At 32.8% G+C, this 21839-nt stretch overlaps 1 protein-coding gene across 1 annotated transcript in view; it reads right to left on the bottom strand.

The window, feature by feature from the left end:
* Nucleotides 1-21374, bottom strand: part of LOC118187478 (uncharacterized) — a 77039-nt gene extending 55665 nt beyond the window's left edge. Inside the window, exon 1 of the mRNA XM_085826282.1 lies at nt 19084-21374. Within this exon, the coding sequence (XP_085682408.1) occupies nt 19084-20382 (1299 nt within the window). The 5' untranslated portion in view covers nt 20383-21374. The remainder of the gene's footprint in view (nt 1-19083) is intronic.
* Nucleotides 21375-21839: the final 465 nt, after the last annotated feature.

A 21839-nucleotide genomic window follows, 5' to 3' on the forward strand; every position in this document is an offset into this window, starting at 1 on the left:
GGTAGTTACAGAGATGGAATTATTTGCCTTTTGTTTTTACTTTTCCCAGATTAGCAAATAAGGCATAGTTTGAAATAACTATACACGTGATTTCAAAAAATGAAATTACTGATTATTAAAAAGATGTAACACAAATTCTGTTTCAAATGACAATTATGTTTCAGAATTAGAACTACGCTTAATTTCTAAAATTAGATTTGCAGGAGCCCTATGGAAGATTGCGAGGAAGGAAAGAATTAAAAAAAATATATAAATAAAATAGCTAATAATTAAATAATAATTTTAAATTAATATTAATTTAATTAATTAATTAAACAATAAATTTTATTTAAGAAAAATGTAAAGAGAAATCTAATAAATTATTAAATTAATTTTTAATAGTTACATAGCAAAAAAATGTACCGGACCAATACTGATTATTTGTTGCATTGTCTGGAATTACAATTCCACTTTGATGCCAAAAAGCAGCTCTGTCTCAGTTGAAGCTCTCAATATATATATAAAGTACTATTCCAACAGATGACAGGTATTAGTTTTTTTTTTTTTTTTTTTTTTTTTTTTTTTTTTTTTTTACCACACCAAGGAAAAAAAGATAAAAAGATTAAAGCTTAAAGCTCCACTAAGAAGAATAGGGAGAATTCTAGAAACAATATGAGGATATTGCAAGAGATTTATCCAAAAAGTGTAGCTTTGAAAATAAAGAGGGACTTTCTGATCGCGATACCCAGTTGATATAATTCTAGCAGTGAAGCAGAAATTTTCTCTGACCACTTTTCCTGAATACAACATGAGAATAAACATAAGACATCTCTGTATAAATGTTACCCCCTTCCCCATTTAGTTACATCATTCAGGAAATCTACAGGAGCTCTGTAGTAGAGTGTGTGTGTGATTATGGCAAAGCCTCGAGGACTATCTGCCTAAAGGGAGGGATGCCTTCTTGGAGGACTTTCTAAGGGAAACTGGCTCGTGAAATGGGGAAAATCATGAAAAAGCCCATGCAGCCAGCCCGTTTGCGGGATTCGAACCTCAGACCAAACTACCAGTGTTCAGCGACTTTATCGCTCGGCCGCTGGTGGGCCGCTCTGCAGTAGACAGTCACTAACATGGAACATGAATGACCAGGGTATCTCTTTTAGTTCTTTAAAGGAATACAAAATTTACCCGCTCTGATAAATTCATTGCATATGCTGGAGAATAAGCCTTTGACATACTATAATTAGGGGGTTTTCTTTCCTTAAAAGTCTCAACCTCTGTGTAAGGCTTGAGTGCGAAGGATAGACAGGCCTGCATTCAGAAATTAGAATTTGATTAAGACATGTTTACTGTTAAAACAAAATTTATATGCTTAAATGGTGGCTCACTTGGACAAAAGAAGTGCCTCAGCCCTTATATTTACGGCTCCGGTGCGCTTCAGCTGAAATTGTAATTTATCTCAAAAACTGAGAAGTACTGGAGCCGCACAGCAATGGGCTCCAACACAATATAAACTCTGACTCCATTACAAAGTGAATAATTATGAATTCTGAGACTCAGTTCAGCCATGCTTGTTTTATAAATTTTCTCTCCTGCTTTTAAATCAGAAAAACCATATACAACTTGTTACTTTCATCGCCACTGAGGTTGAAATTTAGTTGGAATATATCAATTTTATTATGACATAATGCTAATTTTAGAACTGTATAATATTATTACTGTGAAAAAAATGCAATAATATCACTTTATACACAGTTTACACACACTTTTTTAATGTAAAAAAGAACAAAACAAGTCGATATCTTACCCATGTTAATTCGTTGCATATAATAATATAATGGTATGAATACAAGCTATAACTTCTTTACACATATTTCATTTCTACTATATGTTTTAGGTTGCCTTTATTGCCAGTGAGCATTTCTACGAGGGCCATCCAGGAAGTAGATTACGTTTCCGTCTGTGTCCGCTAGGGGCGGGGCTAGCGCGGCCATCTTGGGGTCAGAGCGTTGCGCAGCTCAGTCGGCATCTAGCCGTGCTAGTGAGAGGTTCGTGCTGTGCTCCGTTCAGATACTGTGACGGTTTGAAATGTCTGCGTTAATTGAAAATCCCGCGAGCTGCGAGGTGCGCTCAGTAATAAGGTTTCTGACTGCAAAAAACTGTAAACCGATAGAAATCTATCGGCAGCTTCGTGAAGTGTATGGGGACAACATTATCACTGAAGGTGGAGTGCGTCAGTGGGTCATAAGATTTCAAAATGGCCGAACCAATGTTCACGACGAAGATCGAAGTGGGAGACCCAGCATAGTGACCGCCGAACTTCTCGAAAAAGGTCGATGCTAAAGTCCGTGAAAATCGAAATTTCACAATAACGGAACTTTCTTTGAGTTTTCCACAAATTTCGCGAAGTTTGTTGCACGAAATCATCAGCGAAAAGCTTGGTTACCACAAGTTTTGTGCAAGATGGGTTCCAAAAATCTTGACAGAGGACCACAAAAATCAGCGAATGGCTGCAGCGTTGAACTTTTTGGACGCTTACCATAAGGATGGTGACTCTTTACTCGATCGCATCGTTACTGGTGACGAAACATGGGTGACCTATTCCCTATTCCCAGCAATGAAGAAGTGGCTGGCTATGCAGCGTTTTGATGACGACGCACAGCTGCAAGAAGAAGTGGTTGAAGGCGCAGGCGGCCGAATTTTTCGACGAAGGAATTTCCAAGCTCGTACATCGCTACGATAAATGCCTTAATTTGTATGGTGACTATGTAGAAAAGTAGTATTTGAGTGTGGCTTTCATCTGTATATAATAAAATTTGTTTCCTATACTTTGTTTATTTTTTTATTCCAAAACGTAATCTACTTTCTGGATAGCCCTCGTATTTAGTATAATTCCGTAGCAGCTTAGAATGAAACTGCTAGGAATCATAAATAAAATCACATACAATATTTCGATTAACTATTTTGTAAACTGTAATTTATATTTACATGTAGTATTTAAATCATTTATTTAGATTTAAATTTATTAATTTATATGTAATATATATTTAGTAGATGAAAATTATGTACTTGCATGTATCTCTTTTATTTGCCTGGTTCTTTGGGCATGTTACATGCCAACATCCAAAACTGATATTTGGTATGAACTTGATATCTGTCCCAGTAAGTGACATATTTTTTAACCATAGAAATGGATCTCGAAGTAACAGTTTATCAAGATTCTTCCTTGAAGTGCACCTTAACTAAAGTAATTTTCTCCTCTTCATTTGAGATGATACTTCACATCATTTTCGATCCATTAACTACTAGCTATAAATGGAAATGAGAAAAGTATGTTTAGGGACTGGAATCTTAACCAAGTTGTTATTATACCTGTAAAGAAAAAGGGGAAAAGGTGGCAAATTTTGACTTTAGCATAGGATGTTAGGAAAATTTGTTTTAAAGCATAGGATGTGGAAGAAATCATGTACCATGTACATTAATTTTATCTCACACAAATACTTAATCAAATGGCAAATTAAATATTTAAATTCATAATTAGATATGCATTCACAATTCTATACGCAAACATATTTATCTGATAGTTATTTTGTTACATTTAATTAGTGAATATAACCAGCATGACCAATAAATTTTATAATTAATATTCAAACTTTTTATAATTTTGTGATTAACTTGCTACTTTAAATATAAAACACATTCTAATACAAGTATTTTCTACCTATGTCAAATTGATGTATTTGCACTAAAGTAATTTATCTGGTAGACATTAAGCTTAAAGGTCTTAAAAGTCTTAAAGGTATTAAAGGTAGCTGTTCAGTATTACAGTCTCTATTAGAACTAACAAAAATAATGAAATATGTAATTAACATTAGCAATGAGTTATTTTTAATTGCATGGTTAGGTTTATCTTCCAAATAACATTAAATACTTAAATACTGTTGCAAAAATTCATACATAAATATAAATATTGTGTTTGTCTGAAGGAGATAGCATGTTCACATCTTTGTTCTACTATATATTTGCATATGAATAAACCTGCACTGTAAGCATTTGTTGACAAACTTTTATGTATTATTTTGAGTATCAAAGGCATGGACATTTCTACAAAAAAGCTTATTGCATAGCAACACACATTAATTCCAGTGAATGCTGTATGATTATTAAACTATGATTACTTAAGAAATACACAAGACATTTAAACAAATTTTGGTACTCCCATATAAACAACACCACTTTGGTGCACTTTCTTTTTAATAGCTTAAAAGGTAAACATCACTTATCAGCTGGAAGGTGGGGGTTTTCATACATTTTTTTTAGAAATATTCTGAAATTAGCAATATTTCTCGTAAGTTCGCAAAAAAACACACAAAAAAAGAATATACCTCAGCAAATGAAAATATAAATTTCAATTATCAAATAAAGATGACGTGATACATTAAGAGAATGAAACATTTACATTTGTCTCCAAATCCTTCTGGAATTCTTTTCTGCTATTTTACGCCCCAAGCAATACAGCAATCTGTGTTGCCTCAGAAAGACATCATAGACTCACCATAGTGTAACACTGGCTATCTACCAAACTCATTATTCCCTTTAGAGATTACCACTAAATTCTGTACTTTTACACTTATGCTTGATGTTCTATGTATTAAAAAAATTAATAATATAAAGCTATTTCAGGAAAAGTTAATTTTTAAGTATCAAGTGGCACTGCCAACACTCATTTCATACTTTACCTCTTATGCACATATTAGTTAATATTTATTTGATTTAAGTTAAAAATCTTTTCGGATAATATGGAAAACATATTTAAAACACACATTTGCAAACTTTCACAATACATATTTTAGAATTCTTATATTTAAATATCTCCTTAAATTCAGTACATTTGATTCTATAGCTTAGGCTGTAAATAATTAAAAAAAAAAAAAAAAAAACCCACTTATTGCAATAAGTAAAAGATTTATTAAATAAAACAAGCAGAGTAAAGCAGATGCAAAGTTACTTCAATTAATCCCATGAAATAAAATTATAATGATCGGAGATCAGAATTCTTATTTCTGTTAGAGGAGTTCTGTTTGCGAACATCAATAGAATATAATTTTTACACAGAATATCTCTTGAGTTAACAATAACAATAGAGACAATAAAGTATGAAATTTTTCAGATTCTTTCTTATTCTTAAGTTGTATTATAAAAGAAATATTTTATCATGCTCCTGTTATATATGTAACTGTAACTGTATCTATTATTATCTTTAATCATAACTGTAGTGGATGAGCAATGTAGAATAAACGATGTTTGTGTAAATCTTGTAATCATCACTGAGCACGTACCCAACACATATAAAATACAACACATGGCGCAGCCCGTCGTTGATTAAAAAAGAAAATGGGTTTTCATCCGCAGAGAACCTGTTGGCGCCGTTGCATTTTTACTCGCCAAGCTCGCGGTTCATCGACGGTGAGCCGAGCCGCAAACGTGAGATTTTGTAAACGTTATTTTTAGTGCATGTAAATTCAAGTTAGCAGACAAAACAATATATTAAGCATATGGTAGTAAAAATTCACAGAGAATAAGCATGTAGATGTAAAACTAACTGGTTAAACGTGATATACGAAAATTAATTTGTATTAAATTCAAGTTAGCACAGAAAAGAATATATTAAGTATAAGACAATATTATAAGCATTTATAACGCAAAAAAATTCATTTAAAAAATAGAAATTAGTATTAATGTACTGAAATTAACCGGTTAAACGTGATAAACGAAAAAAATTTGTCTTAAATTCCAGTTAACACAGAAAACAATATATTCCTTACACCAGCAGTGGTTTGCTGATTTTGATGACCATGGTGATGCATCAAACTATTCTGTCATCTTAGATAATCAATAATATTCTTTATTTCAATTTAATCATCTATTTATGTCACACCTGCCATCCTCTGAAAGGTTATTGTTAGAAAAGCATTAACAATATATTACCTTGTTAAAATTTACGCCACAAAAATTGATTTATTCTCATAATTTTAGATGACAATAACCAATAATAAAAATAAAAGCATTACTTAATTATTTAAATTGCTGATTCTTAGAGCTGTTAATAATTAAGAACACAACGTGAACGGCCGTGTTACAAATTAGCATTCACCCCTTCCCCCGTATTTTCTTCCTTTCATCTCGAACCGAGAACCGGCATCTCTCTACGAAAATATTTCTATCTATTCGTGGTTAAAAAATTCAGAAAAAATAATAATAAATAAGAGAAGAATAACATAAATCTGCAAATGCGAACAACAACAGTGATAATTCAACAAAATGAACGCAAGAGGAATGGTTGCAAACTTCGTACAAGCGAATAAGATAAATCCGCTGGGTTACCAGTTTTGAACTATTATCGCCAAAGTTGGCGATGTTTACATTTACCGGGTTCTCTGCGGAAGTGCTTCCAAGAAAATCTTTTTTCAAGAACCATGCAGCTTCCGTAACGATATCCTAAACAAAAACATCATGGGAAGTTGTTTACTGTGAAATCCAAACTTATATCGCTGGTAAGTGCGTTGTTTATTTTTATTGGAAGTGGCTAAAAATACGTATATATAAACTATTTAAAGTACTAAATTAAATATGGATGGATTAAAGCCACCAAGTAATCTAAGTTTCGAAGGTAATATACGCGAAAATTGGAAGAAATGGAAACAAAAATTCCAAATTTATATGTTAGCGTCTGGTGGTATTACTAAATCACCTGAAATTAAAGTAGCTATTTTATTGCATATTTTTGGTGAAGAAGCACTTGAAAAATTTAATACTTTTAATTTAAGTGAAGAAGATAACAAGGATGTTGACAAAGTAATTGAAGCTTTCGAAAATTTTTGCATACCGAAAGCAAACGAAAGTGTTGATAGACATATATTTTCCTGTCGAACACAACATGTAGGTGAATCGTTTGATGATTTTTTAACCGATTTAAGGAAATTAAGTAGCAACTGTGGATTTGGAGAATTAAAACATAGTTTAATAAGAGATAGAATAGTAAGTGGAATTCTAAATAAAAAAGGGAAGATCAGTTAACATTGGAGAAGAATGTGTAAAGCTTCTGAATTAGCAGAACTTCAGCTGAAAACTTTAACTGAAGAAAATAAAATAGAAGCGATCAAACGTAATAAATTTCGACCTTCAGAGGAAAAAAGTCAGCCTTGTAAGAAAGACTATCATGTAAAACAAAAGCAACAAAGTACTAAATCTTCTTCAAACTATCAAGGAAATAAGTACAATAATCCAAAACCATGTAGAAAATGTGCAACTTTTCATAAGTTATACAACTGTCCTGCTTATAATAAGATTTGCTTGTACTGTAAAAAGAAAAATCACTTTTCCAAAATGTGCACTTATAAAAATGTTAATGTTATACAGAATAATTTAGAGCATGAGTTACATAATAATGGTAATGAATATATTTTAGGTTCAGTAGAAGATACAAATTCATTTTCTAAAAATAAAACCGAATGGTTTGAAAAACTAAAAGTAAACATATCTAAATAGTTATTTGTTAAGTTGGATACTGAAGCTCAGTGTAATGTGCTACCATTGCCTAAATTTAAACAATTAAATTTAAGAGATAAATGTTTGGCTGAATCAAAAGTCACTTTAAATAATTACAATGGTACTACAATTGATGTAGTTGGAAAATGTAAATTATTATGTGAAACATCGAAAGGGGACAAGGATGAAATAGAATTTCAAGTTGTAGCATGTGATAAAACTGTTCCAGCTATTTTAGGTTTACCTACATTGCAAAAATTAAACCTAATACAAAGGATTTGTACAGTAAATCCTGATTCCAATGAAAAGTTACCAGAATCTTTAAAAGGATATCAAAATTTGTTTAAAGGAACTGGGAATTTAACTGGATATACATATCATATTAAATTAAAACCAGGAGCTGTTGGTAAAATAGAACCCTGCAGGAAAATTCCACATAACTTATTAAATCTATTAAAAAAGGAATTAGCAAGAATGGAAAAAGATGGTATTATAAAGAAAGGTAACCAACCAACAGAATTTGTGAATTCATTAGTGGTAGTAAGGAAAAAGGATGGAAATTTAAGAGTGTGTTTAGATCCTCAGCACCTTAACCAAAATATACTGAGAGAACATTATCACATACCAACTTTTGAAGAAATTTCATCTCAAATGACAAATGCAAAGGTCTTTAGTATTTTAGATGCAAACAAAGCATTTTGGCAAATTAAACTGTCAGATTCAAGTTGTGAATTTACTACATTTAACACTCTGTTTGGTAGATATTGTTTTTTAAGGTTGCCATATGGACTGAGTTCATCACCAGAAGTTTTCCACAGAAGTTTTTCTGAAATTTTTAGTGATTTAGAAGGAGTTCAAATATATATAGATGACTTATTAGTTTGGGGTAAAGATAAAAAAGAACATGATTCAAGATTAAAGAAGTTGTTGGACAGAGCCAGAGAAAAGAATGTTAAATTTAATTTAAATAAATGTAAATTTGGGCTGAATTAAGTGAAATATATGGGACATATATTTTCTAAAGATGGTTTAAAACCAGATGAAGACAAAATTAAGGCTATTCTAGGTATAAAACCACCAAAAAATGTAAAAGAATTAGAAACTTTCCTAGGAATGATTACATATGTTTCTAGATTTATACCTAATGTATCAGAATTGACATCATGCTTAAGATATTTGTTGAAAAAACAAGTTATCTGCAACTGGAATGCAACACATGAAAAAGCATTTAGAAGACTAAAAGATGTCTTAGTAAATTAACCAGTTTTACAGTATTATGATATAAACATGCCAGTAGTTTTATCTGTAGATGCATCTCAAGAAGGACTAGGAGCAGTCTTACTGCAGAATAATTTATCAGTGGCATATGCATCTAAGGCATTAACAGATACACAGAAGAATTATGCTCAAATTGAAAAGGAAACTTTAGCTATTGTAATTGTGTGTGAGAAATTTCACTAGTATATATTTGGAAAAAATATTACTGTGGAAAGTGATCATAAACCACTGGAATCAATTTTTAAAAAGCCATTAAATAAATGCCCTGTAAGACTACAAAGAATGCGTATAAGATTACAGACATATCAGTTTGAGATAAAATATAAACCAGGAAAAGAACTTTTTATAGCAGATGCATTATCAAGATCATTCAATGATGAAGTATCTGATTTCTTTGAAGGAGATACAGTCAAAAGTCATTAATTCGGACACCCATAATCCGGACCTCAAAGCTAAAATCTTTCTGCGCATGCGCCACATTGACGCATGAGCATAGGCGTTTTAATCGTGCGCCCAAGACATTTACGACTGCGCATATGCGTCTGCGCAAATGCAGAATACGTTTTCGCGTGCGCGTTTAATGTATAACGGACGGTATAAGCTAAAATTATCTAATTATCTATTTCAGTTAATGTTGATGATTGCGTTGTTCCTTAATCTTCGAATTGGATCCGGCTTATTATTTTTTGCAGATTGTTAGAGCAATTTCATAAAAGTAAGTTGGAACTTTCGATTATGTCAAATAGAATTTCCGATGCTGGAGCTCCCAAAGGATCTAGAAAACGAAAGTATGTTTCGATGTCCATCAAACAAAAAACGAATTGCTACAAAAAATAGATAAAGGCATATCCTTTGTTTATCTAACCGTTCCGAAATCTGTTTATCAATTTCACGCAGCTCTGCGGGGGGGGGGGACGTCACGGCGCGCAATGAACTGGAAGTTGATTTGTCAACACTATCGTTATCTTCAGGGCAGATGTTTTTATTTTATTCGGCTTATAATTCCTTACTAAATGTAGTATTTAATTTCGATGTACTTCGTCTTTGATATGATTTAAATCAAATTCATTATAAATATCACGAATACAAATCAAATAGTTTTCTGGTTGCAATTTTCTAATTTCGGCTATGCGTAAGGTATGCTTTACGCATTCGCGCGTTAAAAGAAATGTTTAATAAAGTAAACAAATAAATATTAGGCTTCTTTTTTGGTAAATTTTGATACCCTTTAGATCTTATTGCTCATTATTTTATAAATTACAGTTTCATATTTTTAATTTTATAATTTCTGCATGCCATCTTACCAGATTTAAACTGATGATCTATAATCCGGAAAAATCGATAATCCGGAATCGCCGAAGTCCCGACGAGTCCGGATTAAAGACCTTTGACTGTATAGAAGGTCATGTGGGACTAGTTGTAGAATGTATACCAATGTGTAATGGTAAAATAGAAGTTTTTCAACTGGAAACAGAAAAGGATGAAGAACTACAAGTTTTAAAAAAATTAATTAAAACTGGATGGCCAGATGAAAAATGGTTCCAGAATTGGCAAAACCATATTTTAACTTCAGAGAAGAACTATCAGAAACAAATGGATTATTAATATTTAAAAGTTCCTGTGTTGTTGTACCAAGAAGTTTACGAAAAGATATGTTAAGCAGAATTCATTATGGTTATTTAGGAGTAGTAAAATGCAAGATCAAAGCAAGAGAAATATTATATTGGCCAGGAATGTTGAAAGAAATTGAAGATTTGGTACTGAATTGTCAAACATGTTTAAGTTTACAAAAAGCTAATACTAAAGAACCAATGATATCTAAAGAAATACCTAATGATCCATGGGAAGTATTGGGAACAGACCTCTTTTACTTTCAAGGAAGGGATTATCTAATGGTTATAGATTATTTTAGCAAATATGTTGAAATTGGACATTTGGAAGATTTGTCAAGTGTAGCAGTGATAAAGCAATTGAAATCAATTTTTGCAAGACATGATATTCCGAAAATAGTATATTCGGATAATGGTCCACAGTATAATTGCAGAAAATTTAAAGATTTTGCAAGAAGATGGAATTTTGAAACCAGAATTTCAAGTCCAAATTGCCCACAGTCTAATGGAATGATTGGAAAACATATTCAAACTGTCAAGCGAATGTTAAAAAAAGCTGTAGTTGACAACAAGGATCCATATTTAGTATTACTGGAATATCTTAACTCTCCTATTTCAGATGAAATTAAGTCACCTTCAGAATTGATGTTTGGAAGAAAAGTAAATGGATTGATGCCTATAAAAGAGAATTTTGTCCAAGCTAAACGATATGAAGACCATAAACAACATTTACTGAAGAGACAAACCTTACAAAAAAGTTATTATGATAGGAATGCAAGACCGTTAAAACCACTGAAAACAGGAGATCATGTTTACATAAAACAGAAAGGGAGAAAACTAAATGAAAGAGGGAAAATTATAGAAGAAGCAGAAAGACCGCGTTCATATAGGATTATAAGAACAGATGGAAGAATTGTAGAAAGAAACAGAAGAGACCTTCTTAAAGGAACTAATCAGGAAAGTTTGCAATACAAAACAACTATGAGAATGAAGTTATAGATGAACCTGAGATACATGAAAATAGTAGGAGCACTACAAATTTAGATGTGCCTGTAAGTCCTTCAAAACCTAACAGAAGTGTTGTGTCACCAAATAGCAAAAGAGGTATTATAGTATCATCAGATTTTTCAAATAAACATAACTACGTTACTCAATCTGGTAGGACTGTTAAGAAACCTTATTATTTAAAAGAATATGTTTAATTTTACTACTATTATTATTTTTTATAAAAAAGGGAGATGTTATATATGTAACTGTAACTGTATCTATTATTATCTTTAATCATAACTGTAATATAGAATAGTGGATGAGCAATGTAGAATAAACGATGTTTGTGTACATCTTGTAATCATCACTGAGCACATACCCAATACATATAAAATACAACACAGCTCCCTCAGTGAATTTCAAAATAAATTTAGGCTCTCGTTTCTCTTAATATAGATCTGCACAAGTACCTCCAAAACAAAGCAGGAAATCCATAATCCAGACTCGTTGGGACTTCAGCAATCCCAGATTATAGATCATCAATTTAAATCTGGTATAATGGCATGCAGAAATTATACAATTAAAAATATGCAACCGTAATTTATGAAATAAAGAGAAATTATGATCGAAACTTTTTCATTTTCAATAACCTCTCTGCCACTTTCTTCAATATCAGAAGTTCACATGTGTAAACACTTTACGTCCATGCGCAAGTTTGTGGCTTTGAGGTCCAGATTATAGATCATTCCGGATAATGGACGTCCGGATTACGGACTTTGTACTGTATAATATAAATATGAGACTCTACTTTGGTACATCCATACAGGGTTAATGCATATGGAAAGCCAGTTTGTGTGCTTGGAAATTTAAAATTATATTTTTCTTCTGGCAATATAAAAACAAAATGTTTCACAAAGACATATTTAGTAAATAACTGTTTCTTACATTTATGGAAAAGATATTTTCCAAATGCCTTTTTACATATTTATGCACATGGGTTTTCTACAGCACTGATATATGCAAAAAGTGATTGAAAGATTATTGAAGTTAAAAAACATATTTTTTTATGCCTAATCACAGAACCAGGACCATTCCTAGACCATTGACTGTCCACATACTTTCTCAAAGTTGCCGTCCCCAAATTTAAAGCAAAAAAGCTCAATCATTAAAATAAATTTATATTTCATACTCACTAAGTACTTATATATGAGAAATTGTATAGAAAGTACTTACATATGAAAAATACTTAGAATGAATTAATAATATTGAAATGTGTTATCGGCAGAGTCCGGCCGCCCGCATGATTTTACGTGCTACACGCCCCCCCCCCCCAGGTACGGCCCTGCACAGAACTATATTTAGATTCTGAGGTGAGCTTTCATACATGAAGGTTGTGCTTCTTGAACTCTCATAAGTATCCTTTACATTTTGTATTATGTCAGCCAAAAAACCACCTGACCATCTTTGGACTAGGCCTGATAGCAATAGTGAAATGGACCATGAATCGGAGTTCTGTTTGCAAACATCAATAGAATATAATTTTTACACAGAATATCTCTTAACAATAACAATAGAGACAATAAAGTATGAAATTTTTCAGATTCTTTTCTATTCTTAAGTTGCATTATAAAAGAAATATTTTATCATGCTCCCTCAGTGAATTTCTACATAAATTTAGGCTCTCATTTCTCTTAATGTAGATCCGCACAAGTACCTCCAAAACAAAGCAGGAAATACAGTACAAAGTCCATAATCCAGACTCTTTGGGACTTCGGTGATTCCGGATTAGGGTTTTTCAGGATTATAGATCATCAATTTAAATCTGGTAAAATGGCATGCAGAAATTATACAATTAAAAATATGCAACCGTAATTTATGAAATAAAGAGCAATTATGATCAGGGTATCAAAATTTACACACAAAAAAAAAAGTTTAATATTGATTTGTTTACTTTATTAAATATTTCTCTCAATGTAAGTTGTTTAAGTTGCTTCGTTTCTTGTGCTAATACTTTCTCTTTAATTCTCTCTTCTATAAACAGACATAATTTCTTGTTAAGTTACAAAGTTCTACTGTTCAAATCCTGTGATTGCTGTCTTGAGAATACCGACTAACTAGTCAATCGAACTTTTTTCATTTTCAATAACTTCTCTGCCACTTTCTTCACATACTTTCTCAAGGTTGCTGTCCCCAAATTTAAAGCAAAAAAGCTCAATCATTAAAATAAATTTATATTTCATACTCACTACGTACTTATATATGAGAAAGTGTATAGAAAGTACTTACATATGAAAAATATTTAGAATGAATTAATAATATTGAAATGTGTTGTTGGCAGAGTCCGGCTGCCCGCATAATTTTACGTGCTACACGGCCCGCTACGTACGGCCCTGCACAGAACTATATTTAGATTCCAAGGTGAGCTTTCATATGTGAAGGTCGTGCTTCTTGAACTCTCGTAAGTATCCTTTACTTTTTGCATTATGTCAGCCAAAAATCCACCTGACCGTCTTTGGAGTAGGCCTGATAGCAATAGTGAAATGGACCATGAATCGGATTGCTCGACGTCCTCTGAGAACAGCTAACAAAACCAGCCCAGCCGAAAATAGTAAAACCCAGCAAAAGAGCTAAAACCGGCACAGAGAAAATTGAGAAAGGGACCCCCAGGACTAAAAAATTTGAAGCCATTATGGAAAAATATAAAAACATTTTGCCTAACTTATTTCAAGGAATAATGGAAGAAGAAAATTATAAAATCAAGGTTAATCTTTGGATTATGGTAACTTGACGATTTTTTGGCGAAAATTTGGTGACAAATCCTGCTACAGCAAACTGCTAGGTTTGTTTGGACACCATTTTGTTTTCACAGAGTAAAGGCATTTTTTTTTTTTTTTTTTTTTTACTCAACGTTTTTTTCCAACAATGTGCTAGCCGAATTACGCTTATGCTAAAACTTTTATAGAACGAAAGTGCTTAATCATGATGAAGATTAGGTGCCAAATTGGGAGAAAGTGCAGAATCGCAAACTGCTTGCCGCGTTTTTAAGAATTGCACATACACGGCATCCATGTACACATCAACCTATTTTCACTTAAAAAAACATTCTAAAATTGCACAAAAATGGCATTGACTTTATCCATGTACACTGCTAAAGTCCTAGCTAGTAACCTTTATCGCCTTACCGAAATGTCACCAAACTACCTGTTACCATATTCCAAAGATTAGCCAAAATCAATTAAGAAAAACGAGAGGCACTTTTCGAGGAAATTTTAGGTAGCTCCCATGATGGAATGGTAGAACAAAGCAATATCTTTCGCTTCAGAAAAGAAAACGAGCAATATTATTTAGATAGCATAGCAGACCATAACAGAATTTCTAAAATCATCAGCGAAGCTAGGAAAGAACTCTAAAAGAAAATAGTCGCAGATGCAGCTAAAAATAATAAGGAACCAGAATGGAAACTCCCCTATAAAACCTGTAAACCCGATATAAAAGATACTCTACAGATATAAAAGAAATAAAACAGGCAAATCTTTATGAACCCATAAATAACGCAGCAGAAAAGAATGAAAACATTGAGAACAAAATTCCCCCAATTGTAATCACCCAAGCAGACTTAGACTGGATCGATCTACAAAAAGTCTTGAGTGCCCAAATTTTAAAGCATGAGTATGAAACACAGATGAAGGCACGCAAAGTTTATCTAATTACCAGCACTGAAGAGAACCATGCAAATGCAGCAGAATTCCTAAAAAAGGCGAGCATTGAATTTCATACCTATCAATTTAATTATCAATCTATGGCTAATCTTTGGAATATGGTAACAAGTAGTTTGGCGACATTTTGGTAATGCGATAAAGGTTACTAGCTAGGACTTTAGCAGTGTACATGGATAAAGTCAAGAGTGTGCGCAATGCCATTTTTGTGCCATTCTGGGATGTTTGTTTAAGCGAAAATAGGTCGATGTGTACATGTATGATACCGAGTATGTGCAATTCTTAAAAACGTGGCAAGCAGTGGGCGATTCTGCACTTTCTCCCAATTTCGCACCTAATATTTGTCATGATTAAGCACTTTTGTTCCATAAAAGTTCTAGCATAAGCATAATTCCGCTAGCAGATTGTTGGAAAAAAATGTGGTTAATCTTTGGATTATGGTAACTTGGTGATTTTTTGCCAAATATTTGGCGACCAACCCTGCTAGTTTTTGTTTGGACGCCATTTTGTTTTCACGAAGTAAAGGGATGTTTTTTTTTACTCAACATTTCGAACATTTTTTTCCAACAATCTGCTAGCCAAATTACGCTTATGCTAGAACTTTTATGGAATAAAAGTGCTTAATCATGATGAAGATTAGGTGTGAAGTTATGACAAAGTGCAGAATCGCCCACTGCTTGCCACGTTTTTACGAATTGCACATACATGGTATCATCCATGTACACGTCGACCTATTTTCACTTAAAAAAACATCCCAGAATTGCACAAAAATGGCATTGTGCACACTCTTGACTATATCCACGTACACTGCTAGCTATATCCAAGTCCTAGGTAGTAACCTTTATCGCCTTACTAAAATGTCGCCAAACTACCTGTTACCATATTCCAAAGATTAGCCAAAAATGTTGAGTTAAAAAAAAAAACATGCCTTTACTTCACAAGTGGAAACAAAATGGTGCCCATAACAAAACTAGCAGGTTGCTGTAGCATTCTTGGTCGCCAAATTTTCGCCAAGTTACCATAATCCAAAGATTAACCCAACTATTAAAGTTACACTAAAAAATATGGCAAGAAATATTCCCGAAAAATACAATCCTTGAAGATCTCAGAAATAGAAAATTCCCCATGATAAAAGTCAAACAGTTTATAAAGAAAATAGAGAATGATTACATCAAACTGCCAATTTATTTCATAGAACTCGAAAGAAACAAAGCTGGAGAAGCGACCCATAATGTTAGCAATATTTTTTAACTTTAACGTTACAATAGAGAAATATGCTCAGAAAACCAGAAGACCTGTACAGTGTTAAGTGTCAAGCCCATGGACATTGCCAAACCAATTGTTTTAAGAAAGATATTTGCTGCAAGTGCTTCAAGAACCATTGTTCAAAATCATGTCCTCTAAAACTAGAAGAAAAGCCCATCTGTTACCTTTGCCGAGGTGAACACGCAATTTCTTACCGTGGACGTCCGTTCTACAAAAAGAGATTTTAGCCCCCCCCCCAAGTAAAAAAAATTCAGCAACTACCCACTCAAGAAGATTTTCCACCCCTAAAATCTAAAAATGAAGCAGAAATTCAAAAAATTAAAAAAAACATCCCGTTCAGCGACGTCTTTAACCAGCAGAAAATTCCAGATAAAGAAGTTGAGAATATTTTCCAAATCGTTATAGACCCTGAAGTTTTTAATTTCATTAGAGAGATGAACAATATAGCCGAAAGAATCAAACACTCAAAACCCAGCACCGAAAAATTAGCCATAGCCTTCGAAAGCGTGAAGTTAACTCTTGAATTTGCGGAAACTGAAAACTAAGCCATAATGCATTTTTACTCTGAAGTTCTCATGGCACTCACTAGATAGGGACACATGTAATTTGCTACACTCCGGAATTTTTATTGATACATCTTGTCTCGCACTCCTTCATTTTTTCGCCCTCACTCTTCACAAGTTCTGCCTATCACCTCTGCTAACTCCTTACAATCATTCGAACTTCTATTGTCTTCAACCTCCTCACAAGTTTTTCTACTACTTCTGCTATTCCCATGCCATACTCAACGCTCGTAAAATAGAGTAAAATGTTACAATGGGATAGTGCTCTGACTTAGGCGCCCGGATTTAAATGAAATAAAATGCACTTGCAAGCTACAGCATGCATATGGTGATGAACTATTTAAGCATACTTCAGAATTTCACAGCAAGAAGAAATTGAAGGTGGTTACATGAAAGTCAGCATACTCCACAGGAACCAGATGTCAAAGCTGAATACTTAATAACAGACAATAGACAGGGACATATAACTAAAACGTATCTGAAACACTTGCATGGACCCATGAGGAAGAAAAAAAGTATATATATTTGTATATCTATGTGAAAGCCTTAACACAATTCTTTGATTTCTTACAGATGAAAAGTTACTTATCAGGTGTAAATTGGTGGTTTTCAAGCCTTTATTTCAGAAAAATTCCCAAACTGTTGGTATTTATTATAAATTGGTAAAAATTATCAATATATCATAAGAAAATATACTCGAGAATAGATATTTGAATTACAAAATAAAGATTATGTAATGAATTTAAAAAAAAAAAAAAATGCATTCTTTTTCAAATCTTTCTGTTATAATTTTACACTTTTTTCAATGCCACATACAGAGCTATCTGCTTTTGCCAAAACAAATGGAAAAATCGAGTTCATGCAGCACTCGGGTAATGAGAAAAAGCATTTCATTTATAAAATTTTCATCAAAATTCTGTGTTTTTGCAAAATTATGAAAAAACTGCTCGCAAATTCTGCAAGGCCATATTTTAAAAGTACGGCGAAAAATATCATGATATGTTTCTAAAAACAGATGGACTTTGGAATACAACAAAAATGGCAGAAGTGCTTGATTGAAGAATTATTATAAGCATGATTGCTAGAAGGGTGGATATGCACAATGTTGCCAGAGTTGGGCATATACTGAAAATACAGCTACTTGTATCAATGAGTCTGCATCAACTTGTCAATAGCCCAAAATGAAACTTTACTTCCTAATGAAATTTCAATTTCTTTCAAAGACACTACAAGCTGCAGAGTGGCATCAAGAAAATAGTTCACAAATAATTTTTTAAACATCCGATACGGAACACATAAGGTTGCAAAAATCTAAATTCTAAGCATTCTCAACATTAAAAAAAACTAATGAGATGTAGAAAAATACTTAAATCCACTACAGATACCACAAAAATATATATTTTATACTTTTTAGAAAAATGTATTGAAAAGTTGATTACAGTGCAAAATGTGAATCAAATTTCCATTTAAATGAAAATGTTCCAAGATTACAAGGTTTTAAACAATGCATGACATTACCTGAAAGGGAGGAATGCGACATCAATAAAGTTTTCTTATTCAGAACAGTATAATCAGTGTCTAATTTTTCAATGTTCAAATATGCTGTTTGAAACTTTCATTACTCATTGGGGCCCACCAGCGGCCGAGCGGTAAAGTCGCTGAACACTGGTGTTCAGTCCAAGGTTCGAGTCCCGCGAACGGGCTGGCTGCATGGGCGTTTTTGTGGTTTTCCCCATGTGTAATGTGTATACGAGCCAGTTTCCCTTAGAAAGTCCTCCAAAAGGCATCCCTCCTCTTAGGCAGATAGCCCTCGAGGCTTTGCCATAATCACACACATACATTACTCATTGATATAAGAAAATGTTGCTTTAAATCAGGAGCACTGTAAAATTACTTGTGACTTATCTTGCAATCATCAGGTTTTTCTCTTATGGAAACAAATAAATGATTTAATTAGAATTGAAAATGAAATGACAAGTTGAACACACCAAAGACATTTCTTTATAGCACGGACAGGTCTTTATTGCACACACAAACAAAGGTTCTTATTAATCTAAATTTTCCACAAAAAACAATAGCCTTCTTATGTTTGACATCAGATTTCGAATTTTTCTATATCCCAAGTGGTTACACATGTACCTTATGGAATTTCTCTCTGGTGTGAATAAGTAGATGCTTTCTTAAACTAGATTTTTGAGCAAATGACTTGTTACATACCTCGCATACATGAGGTTTCTCTCCTGTGTGAAGTAGCATATGCTCATTTAAATGACATTTTTGAGCAAATGACATGTTACATACTTCACACACATGAGGTTTCTCTCCTGTATGAATACGTATATGTCTGTTTAAATCACATTTTTGAGCAAATGACTTGTTACATACCTCACACACATGAGGTTTCTCTCCTCTGTGATTAAGTACATGCTTCTTTAAATCAGATTTTTGAGTAAATGACTCTGCACATACCTCACACACATAAGTTTTATTTTCTGTATGAATACGTATATGTCTGTTTAAACCATATTTTTGAGCAAATGACTTGTTACATACCTCACACACATGAGGTTTCTCTCTTGTGTAAAGTAGCATATGCCCGTTTAAATTACTTTTTCGAGCAAATGATTTGTTACATACCTCACACACATGAGGTTTCTCTCCTGTGTAAAGTAGCATATGCCCATTTAAATTACTTTTTCGAGCAAATGACATGTTACATACCTTGCATACATGAGGTTTCTCTCCTGTGTGAAGTAGCATATGCCTGTTTAAATGACTTTTTCGAGCAAATGACTTGCTACATACCTCACACATATGAAGTTTCTCTCCTGTATGATTAAGTATATGCTTCTTTAAATAAGATTTTTGAGTAAATGACTTTGCACATACCTCACACACATAAGATTTCTTTCCTGTATGAATAAGTATATGTCTGTTTAAACCACATTTTTGAGGAAATGACTTGTTACATACCTCACACACATGAGGTCTCTCTCCTGTGTGAAGTAGCATATGCTTCTTTAAATTTCCTTTTGCAGCAAATGACTTATTACATATCACACACACATAAGGTTTCTTTCCTGTATGAATAAGTATATGTCTGCTTAAATCACATTTTTGAGCAAATGACTTGTTACATACCTCACACACATGAGGTTTCTTTCCTGTATGAAGAAGTATATGTCTGTTTAAATCACATTTTTGAGTAAATGACTTTGCACATACCTCACACACATAAGGTTTCTTTCCTGTATGAATAAGTATATGTCTGTTTAAACAATATTTTTCAGCAAATGACTTGTTACATACCTCACACACATGAGGTCTCTCTCCTGTGTGAAGTAGCACATGTTTCTTTAAATGACCTTTTACAGCAAATGACTTATTACATATCACACACACATAAGGTTTCTTTCCTGCATGTATAAAGATATTCATGTTTAAGGTGCTCTTTCGTCCAAATGAATTCTTACATGCGTTACACACAAGTTATTTTCTCCTGTATGTATATGCAGATGTTTGTATAAAAAACCATACTATCTAAATGACTTCTTGCATACCTGATACACGAGGTTTGTTTCTTGTGGCAATAACTATACATTTGTTTAAATAATTCTTTAGTCTAAATGACTTGTTACACACGGCATACACAAGATAAATACACGGAACATTTGTCAAGCATATGTACATTGAAACTGGAGTTGTCGGCAAATCATTTATTATAAAACCTCACATTATGATAACATCACATCCTGCAATAAGAAGCAAATGCAGATTTATTTCATGCTTCCGTCTAAATGAGGTTTACGCACCTCGAATACAGGAGAATTTTCTTTTCGGTAATTCGCGTTCTTTTAAGAAGTTTCTTTCTCCGCAAGACATTTTCCAATACACTTTGTACTCACATATATTGGAAAACCTGAGAGAGTCACTTTGGAAATATAATCTAGAACTGAACACTTATTCATGGCATTTTACGATGTTACAATTTCAGGATGAAACCTGGTATACTCAGAAAGGCATGGACGTTACAAAAACATGCGCCTACAGAGAAAAGGCGACTTTTGGGATCATGATCTGAGGTCGCCGCTTTTTCAGACGGCCCAGACGACGGAGTATAATGAAGGAGGTGAAACTGTCTAGTAGAAAAACGGTTCTAAAATGTCGTGTTCACTAGATGGCGCTGTTGTTCCATCTTAGTAGTTTCAAATGTAAACATTTATTGAGTAGCCAGGCGGCAAAGCTTACTACCGAATGAGAAAATGTTTATGTTTTTAATGTCATGGACTGCGTTATTATCAACGTTATAATATTCTGCTCACTAATGATTGTATTTTATTCCTCAAATTATAAAATTAATTTACAGCTTTCATGCTGTAAGGCTTGTAGTACTTTTTATGAATGATTAAGAATTATTTATGAATGAAGATTTATGAATGATTATTTTTCAGGCCCTCCCCCTTAGAAAAATAATTATATTACTAGTAATAATACTTGCTGTATATATGTTAAATTTAATTAGAAGATAGTTTCTTCGCGTCTCTCATTTTGTAAAATGCTTAGATACACAGCTTGATATAAACTGTGGCGAAATTATAATGAAGCTTATAGAATTTTTTGCTTCAGTCAGTAAATGTTCTTTACTATCATAATAAGTTATTCTTTTTTATGAATCAGATGTCAGTTTTGATTTTGATATTTTTATAGTTTTCTGTTAAAAATTTCCATATCTTTGTTATTTGAGAAGTATGTTTCAAATTGATTTCAAAAGATTTTAAAATAGAATTTGAATTTGAATTCAGTTAAGTATTCTAAACGCTTGGTTATGTTGAACTATATTATTCATAATTAAATATAAAGAGTAAAAAATATTGACTAATTCAATCTATCTTTAA

This window comes from Stegodyphus dumicola, chromosome 11 (assembly GCF_044657685.1).
Source record: "Stegodyphus dumicola isolate Sdum_Otavi_A_Nest chromosome 11, ASM4465768v1".
Lineage (NCBI taxonomy): Eukaryota > Metazoa > Arthropoda > Arachnida > Araneae > Eresidae > Stegodyphus > Stegodyphus dumicola.